Below are 14,732 nucleotides of genomic sequence, written 5' to 3' on the forward strand. Positions count from 1 at the left end.
TCAAAATCGTTTATGAAGAAAGTAAAATTTGGGGAACATTTTTGCATACTGTTTTTGTGAATGAAGAACTTGGCCAGGCCTAAAATAACACATAGTTGACACATAGTTCATCTCTTTTGTTGCTAAAAAGTAAACCAAATTTTATGTCGTCTCTTGAGAAAGAAACTGGTGTGGAAGTTGTGATGAAAAGAAACGGAATTCAGTGACTCCGGTGATTCTTCGCGCGTGCGCGGTGGGTCTTTACGTCAGCGCCGCCGGTTTGCGGCAGTGTTTACGTCACGACGTTGCTTTACGGCACACGTGTAGGCACAGCGTCAATGTGTCCGGAGCAGCGGCGGAGTCGGCAGATCCAACATGGCTGGAGGAACGAAGAAGAAAGCGCGCAAGACGAGCCGCAAGAAGGCGGCGGAGGAGCCGCAGCAGCAGGACGAGGAGGCGGTGATGTTCGACGAGGAGGTGGAGGAGAAGCACGATGATGGGGAACATCTCAGCAGCGCGGAGGAGGAAGAGCCGGACGACGAGCGGCGGCGTATCCGGCTGCTGGAGGCCATCAGCGCACTGGGCGGGAGGCGACGGCGATTCGCCGAGCGCTCCGAGGCGGCCGTCAACGTGTCCGAGTTTGCCATTGCGGCTCAGGGCGAAGGCGACCGGTTAGAGCTGTCCGACCTGCTGGGCACCACCGAGCGAACGCCCGTCGTTTCCGTGAAGACCCGGAAGCAGCTGCGGGTGCTGGAGCAGGGCAACCTGACCCTGCAAAGCCCCCTGAGCCGGCAGGAGAGCGATCGGATCCAGAGGGACGTGTCCTTCAAGAAGGCTGCCGTGGTCGTGTCCCGCTGGAAGGACATCATCCAGCAGAACCGGCGGGCCGAGCAGTTAGTCTTCCCCCTGGATCAGGGTTCGTCCGGGCCCAGGTCCCTGGCGACGGCCCCGCTAAACGCCAGGACCCCCCTGGAGCAGGAGATCCTCGGCCTGCTGGAGGCCAACAAGCAGCCCATCTTGGACCCGGTGTTGACCCAGCAGGAGGAGGACGCCACGCGGGCTATGAATCTGGAGGAGGCCCGGGCCCGGCGGGCCGAACTGCAGAAAATGCGGGCCCTGCAGTCCTACTATGAGGCCAAGTCCCGGAGGCAGAACCGCATCAAGAGCAAAAAGTTCCACCGCGTACAGAACAAGGGCAAGCGCAAGGAGGCCCTGGCCCGCTTTGAGGAGATGGTCCGCTCGGACCCGGCCGCGGCCCTGGAGGAGCTGGAGAAGATGGAGCGGGGCCGCATGCAGGAGAGGATGTCCCTCAAGCACCAGAACAGCAGCAAGTGGGCCAAGACCAAGGCTGTCATGGCCAAGTACGACCTCGGGGCGCGGAGGGCCATGCAGCAGCAGCTGGAGGTCAACAGGGACCTCACCCAGAAGCTGAAGGCCCCCCTGGACCAGGAGGAGGAGGAGGAGGAAGAGGAGAAGCTGCAGCAAGATGAGGAGGAGGAGGTGCTGATCTTTCTTCTCTGATTATTTGAATGTCCTAAACAGGAAGTGACCTGGCGATTGGCATAGAGGCGCCCGTTAGGCCTGGACCTGCACCTCCCGGGTGCGAGGTGTAGGTTCAGACCTGGAGCCTGGCTCAATACCTGCACCTGCAGAGAGGCCTTCACAGCTGCTGATGTTGAGGTCACTCTCCTCGGTCAGGTTGTCGTGTTCCTCCCAGTCCAGCAAGTAGATTAGAACAGCAGATGAACTGCCCACGTGGAGGTTCTCCTGGTGGTCACCTCCATCCAGCTGAGCTGTCATTCATCTTATGCCGAAATCAAATTCCTCTCTGACCGTCTTCTCCTTCTCTGTGGTTGCAGCATCTGCCGGGCTTCGTCAACGAGGCGGAGCAAGGAGCCGACCCCTCCAACCCCTGGATGATGGGGGCGTTGACACGTGACCCTGCTGAGGAGCAGAATAGAGACTTGGCTGAGGAGGAGAAGGTGGTTGTCGCTGTTGGAGAGCAGGAGGAGGAGGAGGAGGAGGAGCTGGACGAGACTGAGGAGGAGGCTCTGCTCCGAGGCTTCGACGCCAGGAGGAAGATGCGTCAGGCCCAAGAGGAGAAAGACGACCAGGAGCTGGAGGAGTTCACCAGCCTCTTCAGAGGAAAAGCAGCAGCCACTTCAGCTCCTGAAGCACCCGTGGAGGCAGAATGTGCTCCCCAGGCAGTCCAGGAGGCTGAAGATGAGAAGGAGGAGCTGGAAGAAGACCATGCAGAGGCTGGCAACAGTGGAAGCACTCTTCTCGGGGAGGAACTGAGAAAAATACAGAGCCTCCTGCAGGAGGAGTCAGAGCGGCTGGCCCAGGAGAAGCAGGAAGACCAGGGAGACCAGGAGGACCAGGAGCTGCCCCAGGAGGCACCACCACCACCACCACCACCTCCGACCAATCAGAAAGCAGCCAAAGGCAAGAGGAAGAGAATCATTGAGCTGAACGAAGTTCTGACCAAGCAGACAACTGTTGTCCGGGCGCCGCTGGCGCTGACGGCGGTGGAAGCGGCGGAGGAGTCCGAGGAGGAGGAGGAGGAGGAGCAGCAGCGGGGGCTCATCAGGGAGGCCTTCGCCGGGGACAACGTGGTGGCGGACTTCCTGAAGGAGAAGCGGAAGCAGGAGGATGCCGGGAAGCCCCGGGCCGTGGACCTGACGCTGCCCGGCTGGGGGGAGTGGGGAGGCATTGGCCTGCTCCCGTCTGCCAGGAAACGACGGCGTTTCCGCGTTAAGGCGCCGCCGGCGCCACCCAGGAAGGACGAGCGGCTGCCGGATGTCGTCGTGCAGGAGGGCCGGCAAGCGGCGCTGCACCTGCACCAGGTGAGCGCCTTGCCCTTCCCCTTCCAAGACCCCCTCCAGTTCCAGGCCAGCATCCGCTCCCCGGTGGGTCGCGCCTGGAACACAGAGTGCTCCGTCAAGAAGATGACGGCGCCCAGAGTCCTCACACGCCTCGGCGCCGTCATACCGCCGCTCAGCGCCGAGCAGCTTGACAAGAACGCCAAGGATCAGTGGAAGCAGGAGGGGAAGGAGGAGGAGAAGGAGAAGACAGGCGCCATTCGGAGGAGGCAGAACTCACGGCGAACGAAGCGTTGACTTGAAAACACACTGCCAGGACCTCCACCTTCTGCTGGGCTTCACGATTCATCTGCATGTCCAGCTTGGTCCTCGTGTTAGATGTCTTCAAACAGGAGGAGGTCTGAAGGATGATCCGCTGCTTCTCTCCCCGGGCTGGTTAATCATCAGATGTTTCCAGATGATTGTTCCAACACAGACGTTCTTTTTTTTTCTTTTCATTGTTTGGAGCTGAGCGCTGGCCTGTAGTTCTGTCTGGACCTGATGCTCCTGGTGACCACCAGGAGGAGCTGCTCCCTCATGAACCAGCTCAGCTCCAGACGAGTCTCCTGGGTTTTCTCTCATTTTAATAAACACAAACCACAACACCCGTGATGGTTGTTCTACTTCTGATTATGAGAACGTTCCTCCGTTTCACTCCCTCCCTCCTCCTCTGGAGGTCCTCCCCTGCCCTCGAAGGCAGGCTTGTGCCTTGGAGAAAATGTAGTCACTGATCTGATATGCAGATGTGCATGTGTGAAAATATAAAGATAATCTAAAAGGCTTCTTCTGCAGCTCCCAGGTCAGGGTGGGAGGAGGTGGATCGTGAGCCTCGGCCCTTCCTGGTCCAGCGGCGAGCGAAGCGGCCATTACAGCCGTGATGGACAGTCCTGTAATGGCTGCCAGCAGGAAACCCACCCAGCCAATCAACCCTCCTGACGGTCTGAGATGTTCTTTCAGATGCTTCCAGATGGCACACCTGAGATGAGACCATCCAGAACCTCCACAGCTCTGCAGGAAAGGACCACCTGGGTCTGGTCTGGCCCTGATGGTGCAGAGCCTGCAGACACGGATGAGGGTTCATGAAGATGCCATGTTTTCCAGACACATGAGAACGCTTCATCCCAGCGTGTCCTCCTCCTTCTGCAGGTCCATCCCCATGTTTCCTCGCCGCCCCGGGCTGAGGATCTGCGTCGGCGGGGGGGCGGGGCCTCCTCAGATTGCGCACCTCTCGGCGGCGCCACCTGTCAGAGCTAATCAGCCGGCGTGGCTTCATGATAAATCATTTGTACATAATTAGAGCTCGGCAAGGTTACAGCTGACACACACCTTCATCTTAATTAGACACAAATTTGTTCCATTAATTTAATCCGGTGCGGATGAACGGCTCTGGCCTCGGCCGAGTTAATCCCACACCTGTCAGGGGGGAGGAGGAGGGGGCTGATGAGTGGAGCGCCCGCCTCGGCTACCAGGATCTTCATCCCGACTCGTTCAAGACAACCCATAATCCCATCCTACCGTCTGAATGACAATGAAATCTGCTCCACTTGTCATGGCGTCATTTGCGCCTAATCCCAAAGGCTTTCTGGATCCGTTGTTTCAATTTAATCCCACGATTTAAACCTTGAATCCACTGTTTTAGCCTCATCCCATTATTGGATTATTCATTTTAGCTCATCCCAAAATTTAAACCTTTAATCCATAACTTCCCCTTAATCCCATCATTTAAATTTTGAGCTCTCATTTGAGGCTTGTCCTGTACTTTGCACCTAATCCAACAACTCAAAATTGGATCAATAATTTCTACTAATCCCTTCATTTAAACATTTAATCCACAATTTCAACCAAATTCCATCATTCAAACCATTTGATCTGTCATTTCCATTTATCTGACAATTTAAACTTTCGATACATAATTTAAAGCTAATTTCACCATTGATCCACCATTTCAACATAATCCCACAATTTAGATTTTGATTGATCATTTCATCTAATCCCATTTTTTTCCTCATCTTTCTCTAACCTTGTCTCGTAATTTGAAAATTTCATCGTTTTAATTTTTGTCCATCATTTCAATCTAATTCCACTACTTAGATTTTGATTAATTTCGTCTAATCCCATAATTTATATAATTTTTTTATCAATCATTTTGATCTAATCCCATAACTTTAAATTTCTAACACTTTAATTTTCCACAATCTCAGTCAAATCCCACTATTTAAATTTTGATTGATAATTCCATGTAATCCCATCACAAGATTTGAATCCATAATTTCAAATCACTCCTACCATCCAATTTTTAATTTAATCCTAATCTTAATTCCATCATTTACACTTTTGAACGTAATCCCATCGTTTACATTTTCCCATCCGTAATCTCAACCTGATACCATAATCCATCCTCCTGCTTGGAACTGGACCTCCTAATCTGAATTTAATCTCATCCCCTGCAGTAACACAGCCTCGTCTCCCTTTTCCACCTTCTGCTCTCACGATATTCCTTCCAATCCCGTAATTTAAAGATAGAAATTCTCCTACCTGATAATCCCGATCCGATTTAACCATTACCATGACAACGGTGTCATGAACGACTTCCGGTTTAGTGAATCTGTTCCGTGCATCTGTTTGGTCCTCCGTGGATGGTCTTGTGTTCAGTCCCGTGGGCGGCCGCTCGGGGGCGCTGTCTCCTCGCTCCCACGCCGTTCACATCTGCGTGCGCGTTGTTCAAGGAGAAGAACACGGAGGACATACAGCTTCTTCACGGTGGTGGATCACGTCTCTGTGCGGCTTCAAGTCCACGTTCCCTCGCATACTGAGGTTCTTCCTTCCCCGTGGAGCCACTGTGACCACCTTCTCCTTCTCCAGGTGGACTCAGAAGGTCTGGAGATGTTTTGGATTTCAGATTTACCTCCAATATTTTGCCTTCCTCTTTTTGTTATTACTTTTTTTCTTTTTTTTCTTTACAGAACAAGACAGGGTGGACAATACGTGCACACCACACACACACACACACACACGCAGACCCACGCACACACAAACACGCACACACACGCACACACAAACACACACACACACACACACATGTGGACTTTTCTTGAAGAGGGCCCTGCATTTCATTTCCATCACAATCAGGTCTAATCACTGAGGACCAGGCGCTGCGCTAGCGCAAGCATTAGCATCACATACACACACGAACACTATATCTATACACATACACACATGCGCTCAAATACATGAATATTCACTTATATATATAAATATATATATATGTGTGTGTGTGTGTGTGTGTGTGTGTGTAATTGTAAAACCACACACACGTATAAATATACCTACACACATACAAATACAGCCAGATGCACAGATACATACACTCAGACACACATATATTCACAGATCAGATAAATGTGTGTGTGTGTGTGTTTGTGTGTGATTGTATTACAAGTGTCATAGACAGCCTGATATACAATGCATCCATCCGTACACACACATACATACTTATATATGTTCACATTTCAAACACAGTTTGTGTGTATTTGTACCGTCACACATATGTACATATATAACCAAATTACAGATATGTACACACACTAACAATCATATGTACACAAACCAAATGTATAAAATCAACAAATATGTAAATATATCAAATATCAAATTTTGACACGAGTGTGTGATTCTATTATATACACACAATTTATACATAGACATGTTATTCTTTAGTCACACTCATATATATATATTTAGAGATATCAAATACATATGTACTCTTTCGTGTGCACGAATATAAAGAGTATTTCAATGTGCACAAACACACACACACATACATCAAAACACATACATACATGAGTATATTCACATATTGTGTGTGTGTGTGTGTGTTGGTAATGTTACACGCACACACACACACACACGTAAATATGTCCTTAGAGTGTATTTTGAGTCCTTTATGATGATGAATGAATAAATGACAGTCCTATAGATCCGTATCCAGGCTTCCTTCGCCCCCCACCCCTCCCGCCCTGTCATGGCAGCTGAGAGGTGGGGGGTGTTTGGGGGTAAGAGGTTAATTATAGACAACAGAGAGGTCAGGTGGTTATTATTTAAGAGCCACAGTCCGACAGGGGTGACATTTACGACTCAGGGTGATCCTGTGGGGCTTGGGGGGCTCTAAATGGCCCTCAGCCTTTGGCGGCATGAGGATGATCGATGGTGTCCCGTCCCATCAGGGGCCTCCAGTAGCCCTTGACGACTAATTGAAATCCCCCCAGACTTGCTTTATCACCTAATTACAGGGTTAAATACGCCTCCTGCCGGGGCGCCGGGCGCCGCTGGGGAGGAAGCTAGGGGCCAGAGGTGACGGGATGAGCGGCGAGACCTCCAAACACCAGGGGCAGCACCCACGGTTTCTTCACTGTCAAATGAATAAAAAATATATGTATATAATTTCTAAATCTTTCTAATGTTTTTTTTTTTCCCGCTGGGTATATTTTGTGTATAATTTTGTAAGACACTTCCTGGATTTTATTGTTCAGACAGAATTCATTACTAGTCAGCCATATTTTATTCCGATTGAAATCACTATATCGAGAAAGCCAAAAAACTACCGAAGCCGTAGGAATATTTTCACCTATTAAAATGTTCCTAATATGTTGACTTGAACGTTTGTGCTTTGTAACAACAACACTTTCTTAAAAAAAAATTCAGAATTGTTACAAGTCACTCTGCTGCGGAGCCTATAGACAGTTGAAAAACACTTCTTTAAATAGTATTACAGGTCATGTCATATTCATTTGTGGAACTGCAACACCAAATTTAGCAATATATTCTTCATATAATAACAATTGACCCATTGTTGTCCTCTCCTCACCTGTCTGCGCCGCCATGACGTGACACCTGATCTCCCTAGAAGTGTGTGTGTGTCTGTGTGTTATGTGATATTGTGTGCGGTGTAATCCCCAGGCGCAGCGAGGAGCATGACAGGGGGATTAAGTGGAGGTGGGGATTAAGGCGTTTTGGTCTGTGAGTCTGTAAAAGTCTCAGCCGTCAAAAGTCTGCCCTTCATTCTCTCTGTCTGGAATAACTCCATAATAACTGTTTATTGACAGGGAGGAAAATGTTTTCCACTCTATTATAATCTTGTGAAAATAACAATTGTTTTAAATGGCTCTCTTTCACATACATTGAATGTAATTTATTGCTACTTTATTTCCATTAAGAGTGGAGAGTATTAGTAATATTGATATATTAATAAGACCGTTTTAATGATTTAAATGACGAAATTCTATTTACTCCGACTGGTTAAAGGGCCATCGTGTTCGCGTTTCGTCATTTTTGGATGTACCGGTCTTCCGTTCGGTCACGTGACGCGCCAGCCTTGGCCAGCGCTGTCACGCCCCGCCCCCGAGAGCTGATTGGCTGCCCGCCGGGCTCCGGAAGCGGCTCGTGTCCGGAGACGGCGGACTGACTCAGACTGTTTCGTAGGAGGAGAAGCTCGCGGCCGCTGACGGACACGAACCTCCCTGGGAATGTTCGCACGCGTCCGCGGAAGGAGCCCAGCGGCGAGAGGTGAGGAGCGGCTGCCGTTAGCGCTCCTGCTAGCGTTAGCCGGTCGACGGCGGCTAGCTAGCAGCTAGTAGCGACGAAACCAAAACCCCGCCGCCGCCGCCGCTGTGCCCCCGTTCTTTAACGCCAAAAACCGCCGTGACCGCGCGCCGGTGACGTCACGTCAAGGTGAAGCCAGGTCACGACACTTCCGGGTGCTGGTTTTGTCGCAGACTTTCGTTAACACCGATGTTATTGTTTTTAAGCTAGCTGCCTCCGCCATTGTGGTCCCCTCCTGTTTCCATGATGTGTCTCCTCTGACCCTCAGAGGCCTGCTTGTTGTCCAGTCCTGGTTCTCCGCGGGTTCCTCCTACCATCGGCTGTTAGAGGGGAACTCTGAAGGCGTCACCTCCTGACCTCCCGATGTCCCGGACGCTGACGGCCATGAGTGACGCCGGGCAGCAGCAGCAGGGCCCGGTGGCCGGGCCGACCCCCGGGCCACCCCGCGGGCCCTACATCTCCGTCATTACCAACAGGTCTGAAGGCCAGCATGGATGGAGATGTTTGCAAGCAGCTCGAAGTGAAGTAGAACCAGGCTTACGTGGTTTAGCGTGTAGGAAAGGTCTGGGCCACGGTCATTGATGGCTTGATTGATTAAGTGATGTTCAGCGCGTTCTCTGCAGAACCACAAACCTGGTGATCCGGGGGTCCATGCTCTTCTCGGTTGGGGTCTTTCTGGCCCTGGTCCTGAACCTGCTCCAGGTGCAGAGGAACGTCACGCTCTTCCCCCCCGACGTCCTCAGCAGCATCTTCTCCTCGGCGTGGTGGGTGGCACCCTGCTGTGGGTCGGCCTCGGGTACGACACACACACTCACACACACAGATAAGGTTCTCGCTTCCTGCTGACTTTGAGGTCACTTCCTGTCCTAGTTGGAGTAGAGTTTCTCCTGGCCATTGTCTCGCCTGGAGTCCCAGGCAACGGAGCAAACAGCCTGAGGCTGCTTCCTCCCCATACACAGTGCCAGCTTCCTGCCCCAGGGGGTGGAGAGTGTGTGTATGTGTAGAAATGAATTTGTATTTGAGGCCCTATTAGTTTTTTAGTTTTGATGGGAAGGGTTACAATGGCGTTTTTACCTGTCAGTCAAAGCTCCACCAGCAGAGTCGACAGGACCGAGGATTGTGTGTGTTTATTCCTCTGTCTGTGCCGCTGATAGCGACGTGAAGCCGCAGAACATGTTGTGAGAAGGTCTCTGCCCCCCCAGCGATGATCGGGCTCCTGTACCCCTGCATCGACCGGCGTCTGGGCAAGCCCCACAAATTCAAGAGGGAGTGGTCCAGTGTGATGCGCTGTGTGGCCGTGTTCGTTGGCATCAACCACGCCAGTGCTGTATCCTTCCAATTGCGTGTAGGTGTTTTCAGTTCACCTGCTACTAGAGTTGTCCTTGACCCCCTCCCCCTTCAGAAAGTGGACTTTGCCAACAACATGCAGCTGTCTTTGACCCTGGCGGCATTGTCAATCGGGCTGTGGTGGACTTTCGACCGATCCCGCAGTGGCTTTGGCCTGGGCGTCAGCATTGCCCTGCTGGCCACGCTGGCCACCCAGCTGCTGGTCTACAATGGTGTCTTCCAGTGAGTCTCGACCAAGCCACCGTTGCCTCATGGGGGGGGGGGGGGGCACACATGTAACCCGCTTTTTTTTTCTTATTCCACTGCCACCCAGATATACATCTCCAGACTTCCTGTACATCCGCTCCTGGTTGCCCTGCATCTTCTTTGCAGGCGTGATCACTATGGGGAGCATCGGGCGACAGCTGGCCCTGGTGAGCTCCTCCATCAACCACTGGAAACGCTGTCTCTTAGTAATGAGTCAAAACATGGCGGTTTCAGACCATCGCCCTGGTAATAATGAATGAATGAGCTGGACGAGCGAGTGGTAGTGATGTCTGATTGGTTTGAAGACAGTGAGTGAGCCGGTGTGGCAGAGGAGACCACCTTGGTTTACCTGTTCACAGCTGGCAGCCACTGGCTCACACAGACTTATCATTGGCTCATTAAGAGCAACGCGCTCACACCGACTCATTTAAAATCAATCAGAATCAGAATACTTTATTGATCCGTCAGGGGGAAATACACTTTGTTGAAAGCAGCTCCTGCTACCGAGTCAAGTGGGGAATAATCAAAAATAGAACTCAATATAAAAATTAAAAAAAAGATACAATAGCAATTAATAAAAAGAACACACTGACTCGTTTACACTGACCGGGCTCACACTGACTCGCTCATATAGACTCGTTCACTCTTGACTAGCCCCCCATTGACAGCGGCCCTGTTGTGCTCCCCCTGAGTCCCTGCCTGTCTGTCTGTGCCTCCAGTACGAGTACAAGTTCATCCAGGAGAAGACACACCAGGACTAATGGAGCTCCAGCCTCGGCATTGGTCAACTGTCAGACATTCTGTGACGTTCCTCTGGAGCTCCTGGGGCCAGCAGCTGTCGGTGGCTCCGAACCTCAGCGGGGCCTCTGACCTTCACACTGCTCCGGGGTTTGAACGCCCGGGGCTTCTTGGTGCCAATCAGTGAGGGGACTGGCTTCATCCTCCTCAACCTCACCTCCTTCACCCATCCACCAATATGGAAAACATTTTATAATGGCCGAACCTTCAGCTCCAGGACCGAAGGCCGGTTGTGGACTTGCCCCTTCATTCACAGGAAGTAGCCCAGCTATTTGTTGATGACAACTTCTGCGCTAGCTGTGGCCTCCGGGGGTGCTGCCAACGGTCAGAGAACACCAATGGAGTGCAGGAACAAACGCCACCGCCCAGCAGCCCAGACAGTGCCCCTCCCTGGACCGGCTGTGAACTAACTGTTGGAGAGATTGAGCGGAAGGCTGTTGATCATGTGACTTTTGGAGTGCAAACTACGGAGTACATCTGCCCAGGCTCCCTCATATTCACACCTTTGGACTGCTAACGCCTCACACCTGTGAGGAGAAAGAGTGAACCCTGCTGGGAAAATCAGCTTTCCCAAAAATTACAGCAATGCCAAATGTTATTTTGAAAGGACTCTGATCCTCCAACTTCCTGTGGTTGATGCAGACAGTGAACTGGATTCGGAAAGTGTCTTGAGTCACCTCGGGTTCTATCTACATATTCTACCTACATTAAACTATATCCCGCACCCTAGCATAGCAATAACCGAAAACTGAAAAGATGTATTTTTATGAGATTATCAAGGGAATCTCCTTCCCAAGAGCAAGGTAGAACATCAGGCTTCTGCCTCATCCCTCTCACACGCACTGAGCAAATGTGATCTTCTGGCCAGCGATGTTCATGTATTCACACCTGGAACCGATGGCCATGCTCTGACCCTGGGATGAATGCATTCACACCCACTGACATTATTTCCACCTGGAGCCTGAAGGAGAGGGTTCACGCACCAGGTGCATGAACCCTCTCCTACTCCTCCCTGCATTGTTTCCATGGGAACGAGCAGAGGGGTCTGGACGGATGGGGTTCAGGCAATCAAGAAGAACCCTCCAACAACAGCACGGCCGGTTAGCTGTGCTGACAGGAGATGCTAGCTGTGGGGGAGGGGTGAGGAAGGGACCAATCATTTGTCAATGAACTGGATCAATTAAGGGACATCTTTCAAGGGATTAGAATGAAAGTATTTACTAACAGTATTTTTGTAGTACTCTTGGACATATGGACTCTGATACGGTCTATCCTTACAGGCTGCTAGTAAGCTTTCAGGTCAGAGGTCACCGGCGGTAACTACTAAGGGTTCACCAATAAAGAGAACCTTCTGGAAAACCCAACCCTGGTCGCCTCACACTTCCTGTCCAGTAGCAAAATAAACCGCTGATGCTTTCCTGAAACCTCCAGGGACTTTCTCCTTCTGCACCAGCAGTACTCACCTCTGAACACAGCTTAAGTCACAGTGTGTGTGTTGGAAATAGCGTGTGTGCGTTTCTCTTCCTCAGTGCAGTAATGAAGGCTCTTGATCTGCATCACACTGAGGAGGTCCCTCCCCACCCCCTACCCCCCCCCCCGGTGTTGTTGTTATATGCTAACTGGCTGCTAAAACAAAAGCCGTGATGTGTCATGGCCGCCAGAGGAGCCAGCCCCCCTGCTAATGAATTCATTAATCTCTCTATTTATCCTTGACAAGCAATTACCTCCCTCCCCAGGACAGGAGCGGGGTCAGGCAGCAAGGGCCGCCGCCTCCGCACTTCACACCAGCCTCCTCACACCCTGCTTCCTCATTGGCCGCTGACCTCATCCGTACAGGAAGTCCTTTCTGTTAGGTTTTTAGCAATGGATGGCTCATGGTCACGGCTGTGAGCTCCAATAATCCACTTATTGATTATTTTTAATTTGGAGTTTTTCAGAATGATTGATTATTGATTATGTTTTTGCTAATCGTATTTGTTGGTTTTAATTTGAAACTCTTTTCTCCCCAGTCCTTATCATAGGCCGCCGGCCACAAAGCCCAACCATGGGGTCCAGGCGTGGACGCAGGGGGCGGGGGTGTGAGGGTGGCGAGGCATGAATCAGACCCAGGGGGTGGAGTGTGTTGGTCCATCACTGCTTGAAAGGTGACCACAAATGATGTGTGAACCTGTATGTATTGATCGCCGGTGGCTGTAGGTGTCGGCCGCGGTGCGGCGGCGGCCTAATGGATTTTAATGGTGACTTATTGATCGACCTGAGCCCCCCCCCCCCCCCCCCCGCACCAGACCCAGACTGCAGCACTCACTTCCTGTTTGCCGGTGATTCTCGGGTTATTGATCCGCTGTTAACCTGGGCCTGATTCATGTGATCATCCCGCCCGTGCACAGATCCCCAGATCACACATACACACACGCCCGCAGGCCTCATGCACACCCACGTGCACTGCAGGTGAAAGGCGCTGGCGTGGTTATTGAGTGTGAACGAGCAGCAAATCACAGCTGACGGAGGTGGGGGGGCGATGCTGAGGCGGCTGTGTGTTATTTAAATGTGTCGGGGGGGTGTTGTGTTACAGCCCGCTGCCCCCCCCATACACACACACACACACACACCAGCACTAGTAATACGTGCACTAATGGGAAGACATCATTTACAATCAGCTCATCGCCGCCCGTCCGGATGCAGCAGGAGCATCATGGCGGCGGCGGCGCTCCAAACACCGCAGATGCTGGTCTGCCATGTCAGCAGCTCCACCCCCAACGACAACCTCTAAGCCCCCCCAAACACATACACGTACACACACACACACACACACACACACACTCCGTAAGTCTAACTATCCTGTCCTTAGGCTCTCCTTGTCCTCCGCACCTCTTCGTTTTCCACCAATTCGTTTATTTTGTTTTGTGTCCCCTCAGAAGGTTGAGCTTCTGCATCCTCAGCAGGCACGGGGAGGAGGAGAAAGGGGAGGTGGGGTGGGGGGTGGAGGAGGAGTGTTTGCTGATAGTGTTTCCAGGAGGCTGCTGTGGGTCGGAGGCTGCAGACAAAGGATGCATGGAGCAGTGAGCAGAGGTTCTTCTCTCCAGCAGTTGAAGAATGGGTTTCAGGAGCAAAACCTGCAGAACCTGGTGCAGCACTGCCTCAGAACTCCTTGCTCCAGGGTGTCACATAACAAGGCCTCCCTAGTGGTCTGAGAAACAGATATGGAGCCGTGGGTCAGGCCTGCTCTGGATGCTCCATCCCACAACTGGAAAGATCAGCACTCCTTCCTGGACCATTAAGACTGGAGGTCAGGTCCATGGGCGGCCAGCAGGGGGCGCTCGAGCCTTCAGGGAGAAGGTGGAGGTCCAGGCTCTGGTCCTCTGGTGGTCTGCAGGTTTCGTACAGCTGATCAATCATCTATTAACTTTGACACACACACTCTAACATACAAAGACCGTAACAAACACACCCTCCCTGAAGGTGTGCACCAGCTCCTCATTGTTCCTGGTCCTAAGGCCGTCCATCCATTGAAGGAAGTCAACACATTACCATAGCAACCAGTTCATCCCAACATCAATGTGGGGCCCTCGGCCCGCCAAGACACACACACACACACACACACATATAGACGCAGATGGTGAAGTTGTTGTTTTCACAAAGAGTGGCTCAGTTCTCAGGTGATTCATCTGAGAGAGCAGACAAGTCACACACTTCATGTCAGTGTGTGTGTGGAGAGGGGGTTCAGGAAGTCACACATGGAAGCCTCACGTTCAAGTCCCTCAATCCCCATTATGGCCGGAGCAGCGGTGTGTGTGTGTGTGTGTGTGTGTGTGTGTGTGTGTGTGTGTGTGTGTGTGTGTGTGTGTGTGTGTGTGTGTGTGCATGTGTGCGTGTGTGTGTGTGTGTGTGTGAGCATTGCAGCTC

General features: G+C 51.6%; 2 protein-coding genes across 5 annotated transcripts; both read left to right on the plus strand.

Moving 5' to 3' along the window:
* Window positions 1-334: 334 nt before the first annotated feature.
* Window positions 335-3,448, plus strand: LOC147234848 (U3 small nucleolar RNA-associated protein 14 homolog A). Its single transcript, XM_086145518.1, has 2 exons — window positions 335-1,479; window positions 1,839-3,448. Exons 1-2 carry the CDS (start codon window positions 355-357, stop codon window positions 3,096-3,098), a joined length of 2,385 nt encoding a protein of 794 aa, XP_086001644.1. The 5' UTR covers window positions 335-354; the 3' UTR covers window positions 3,099-3,448.
* A 4,818-nt stretch (window positions 3,449-8,266) lies between these two features.
* insig2 (insulin induced gene 2) lies at window positions 8,267-12,193 on the plus strand. Of its 4 annotated transcripts, none has more exons than XM_086145521.1 (7): window positions 8,267-8,402; window positions 8,709-8,914; window positions 9,062-9,234; window positions 9,641-9,765; window positions 9,841-10,007; window positions 10,099-10,198; window positions 10,751-12,193. In XM_086145521.1, exons 2-7 carry the CDS (start codon window positions 8,802-8,804, stop codon window positions 10,790-10,792), a joined length of 720 nt encoding a protein of 239 aa, XP_086001647.1. In that variant the 5' UTR covers window positions 8,267-8,402; window positions 8,709-8,801; the 3' UTR covers window positions 10,793-12,193. The 4 variants fall into 4 exon arrangements, with proteins under 4 accessions (XP_086001647.1, XP_086001645.1, XP_086001648.1 ...); XM_086145522.1 differs by having other exon boundaries at window positions 8,295-8,567; XM_086145519.1 differs by having other exon boundaries at window positions 9,641-10,007.
* Window positions 12,194-14,732: the final 2,539 nt, after the last annotated feature.

This window comes from Fistularia commersonii, chromosome 4, assembly GCF_037954325.1.
Source record: "Fistularia commersonii isolate RoL2024-O1a breed Wild chromosome 4, RoL_Fcom_v1.0, whole genome shotgun sequence".
Taxonomy (NCBI): domain Eukaryota; kingdom Metazoa; phylum Chordata; class Actinopteri; order Syngnathiformes; family Fistulariidae; genus Fistularia; species Fistularia commersonii.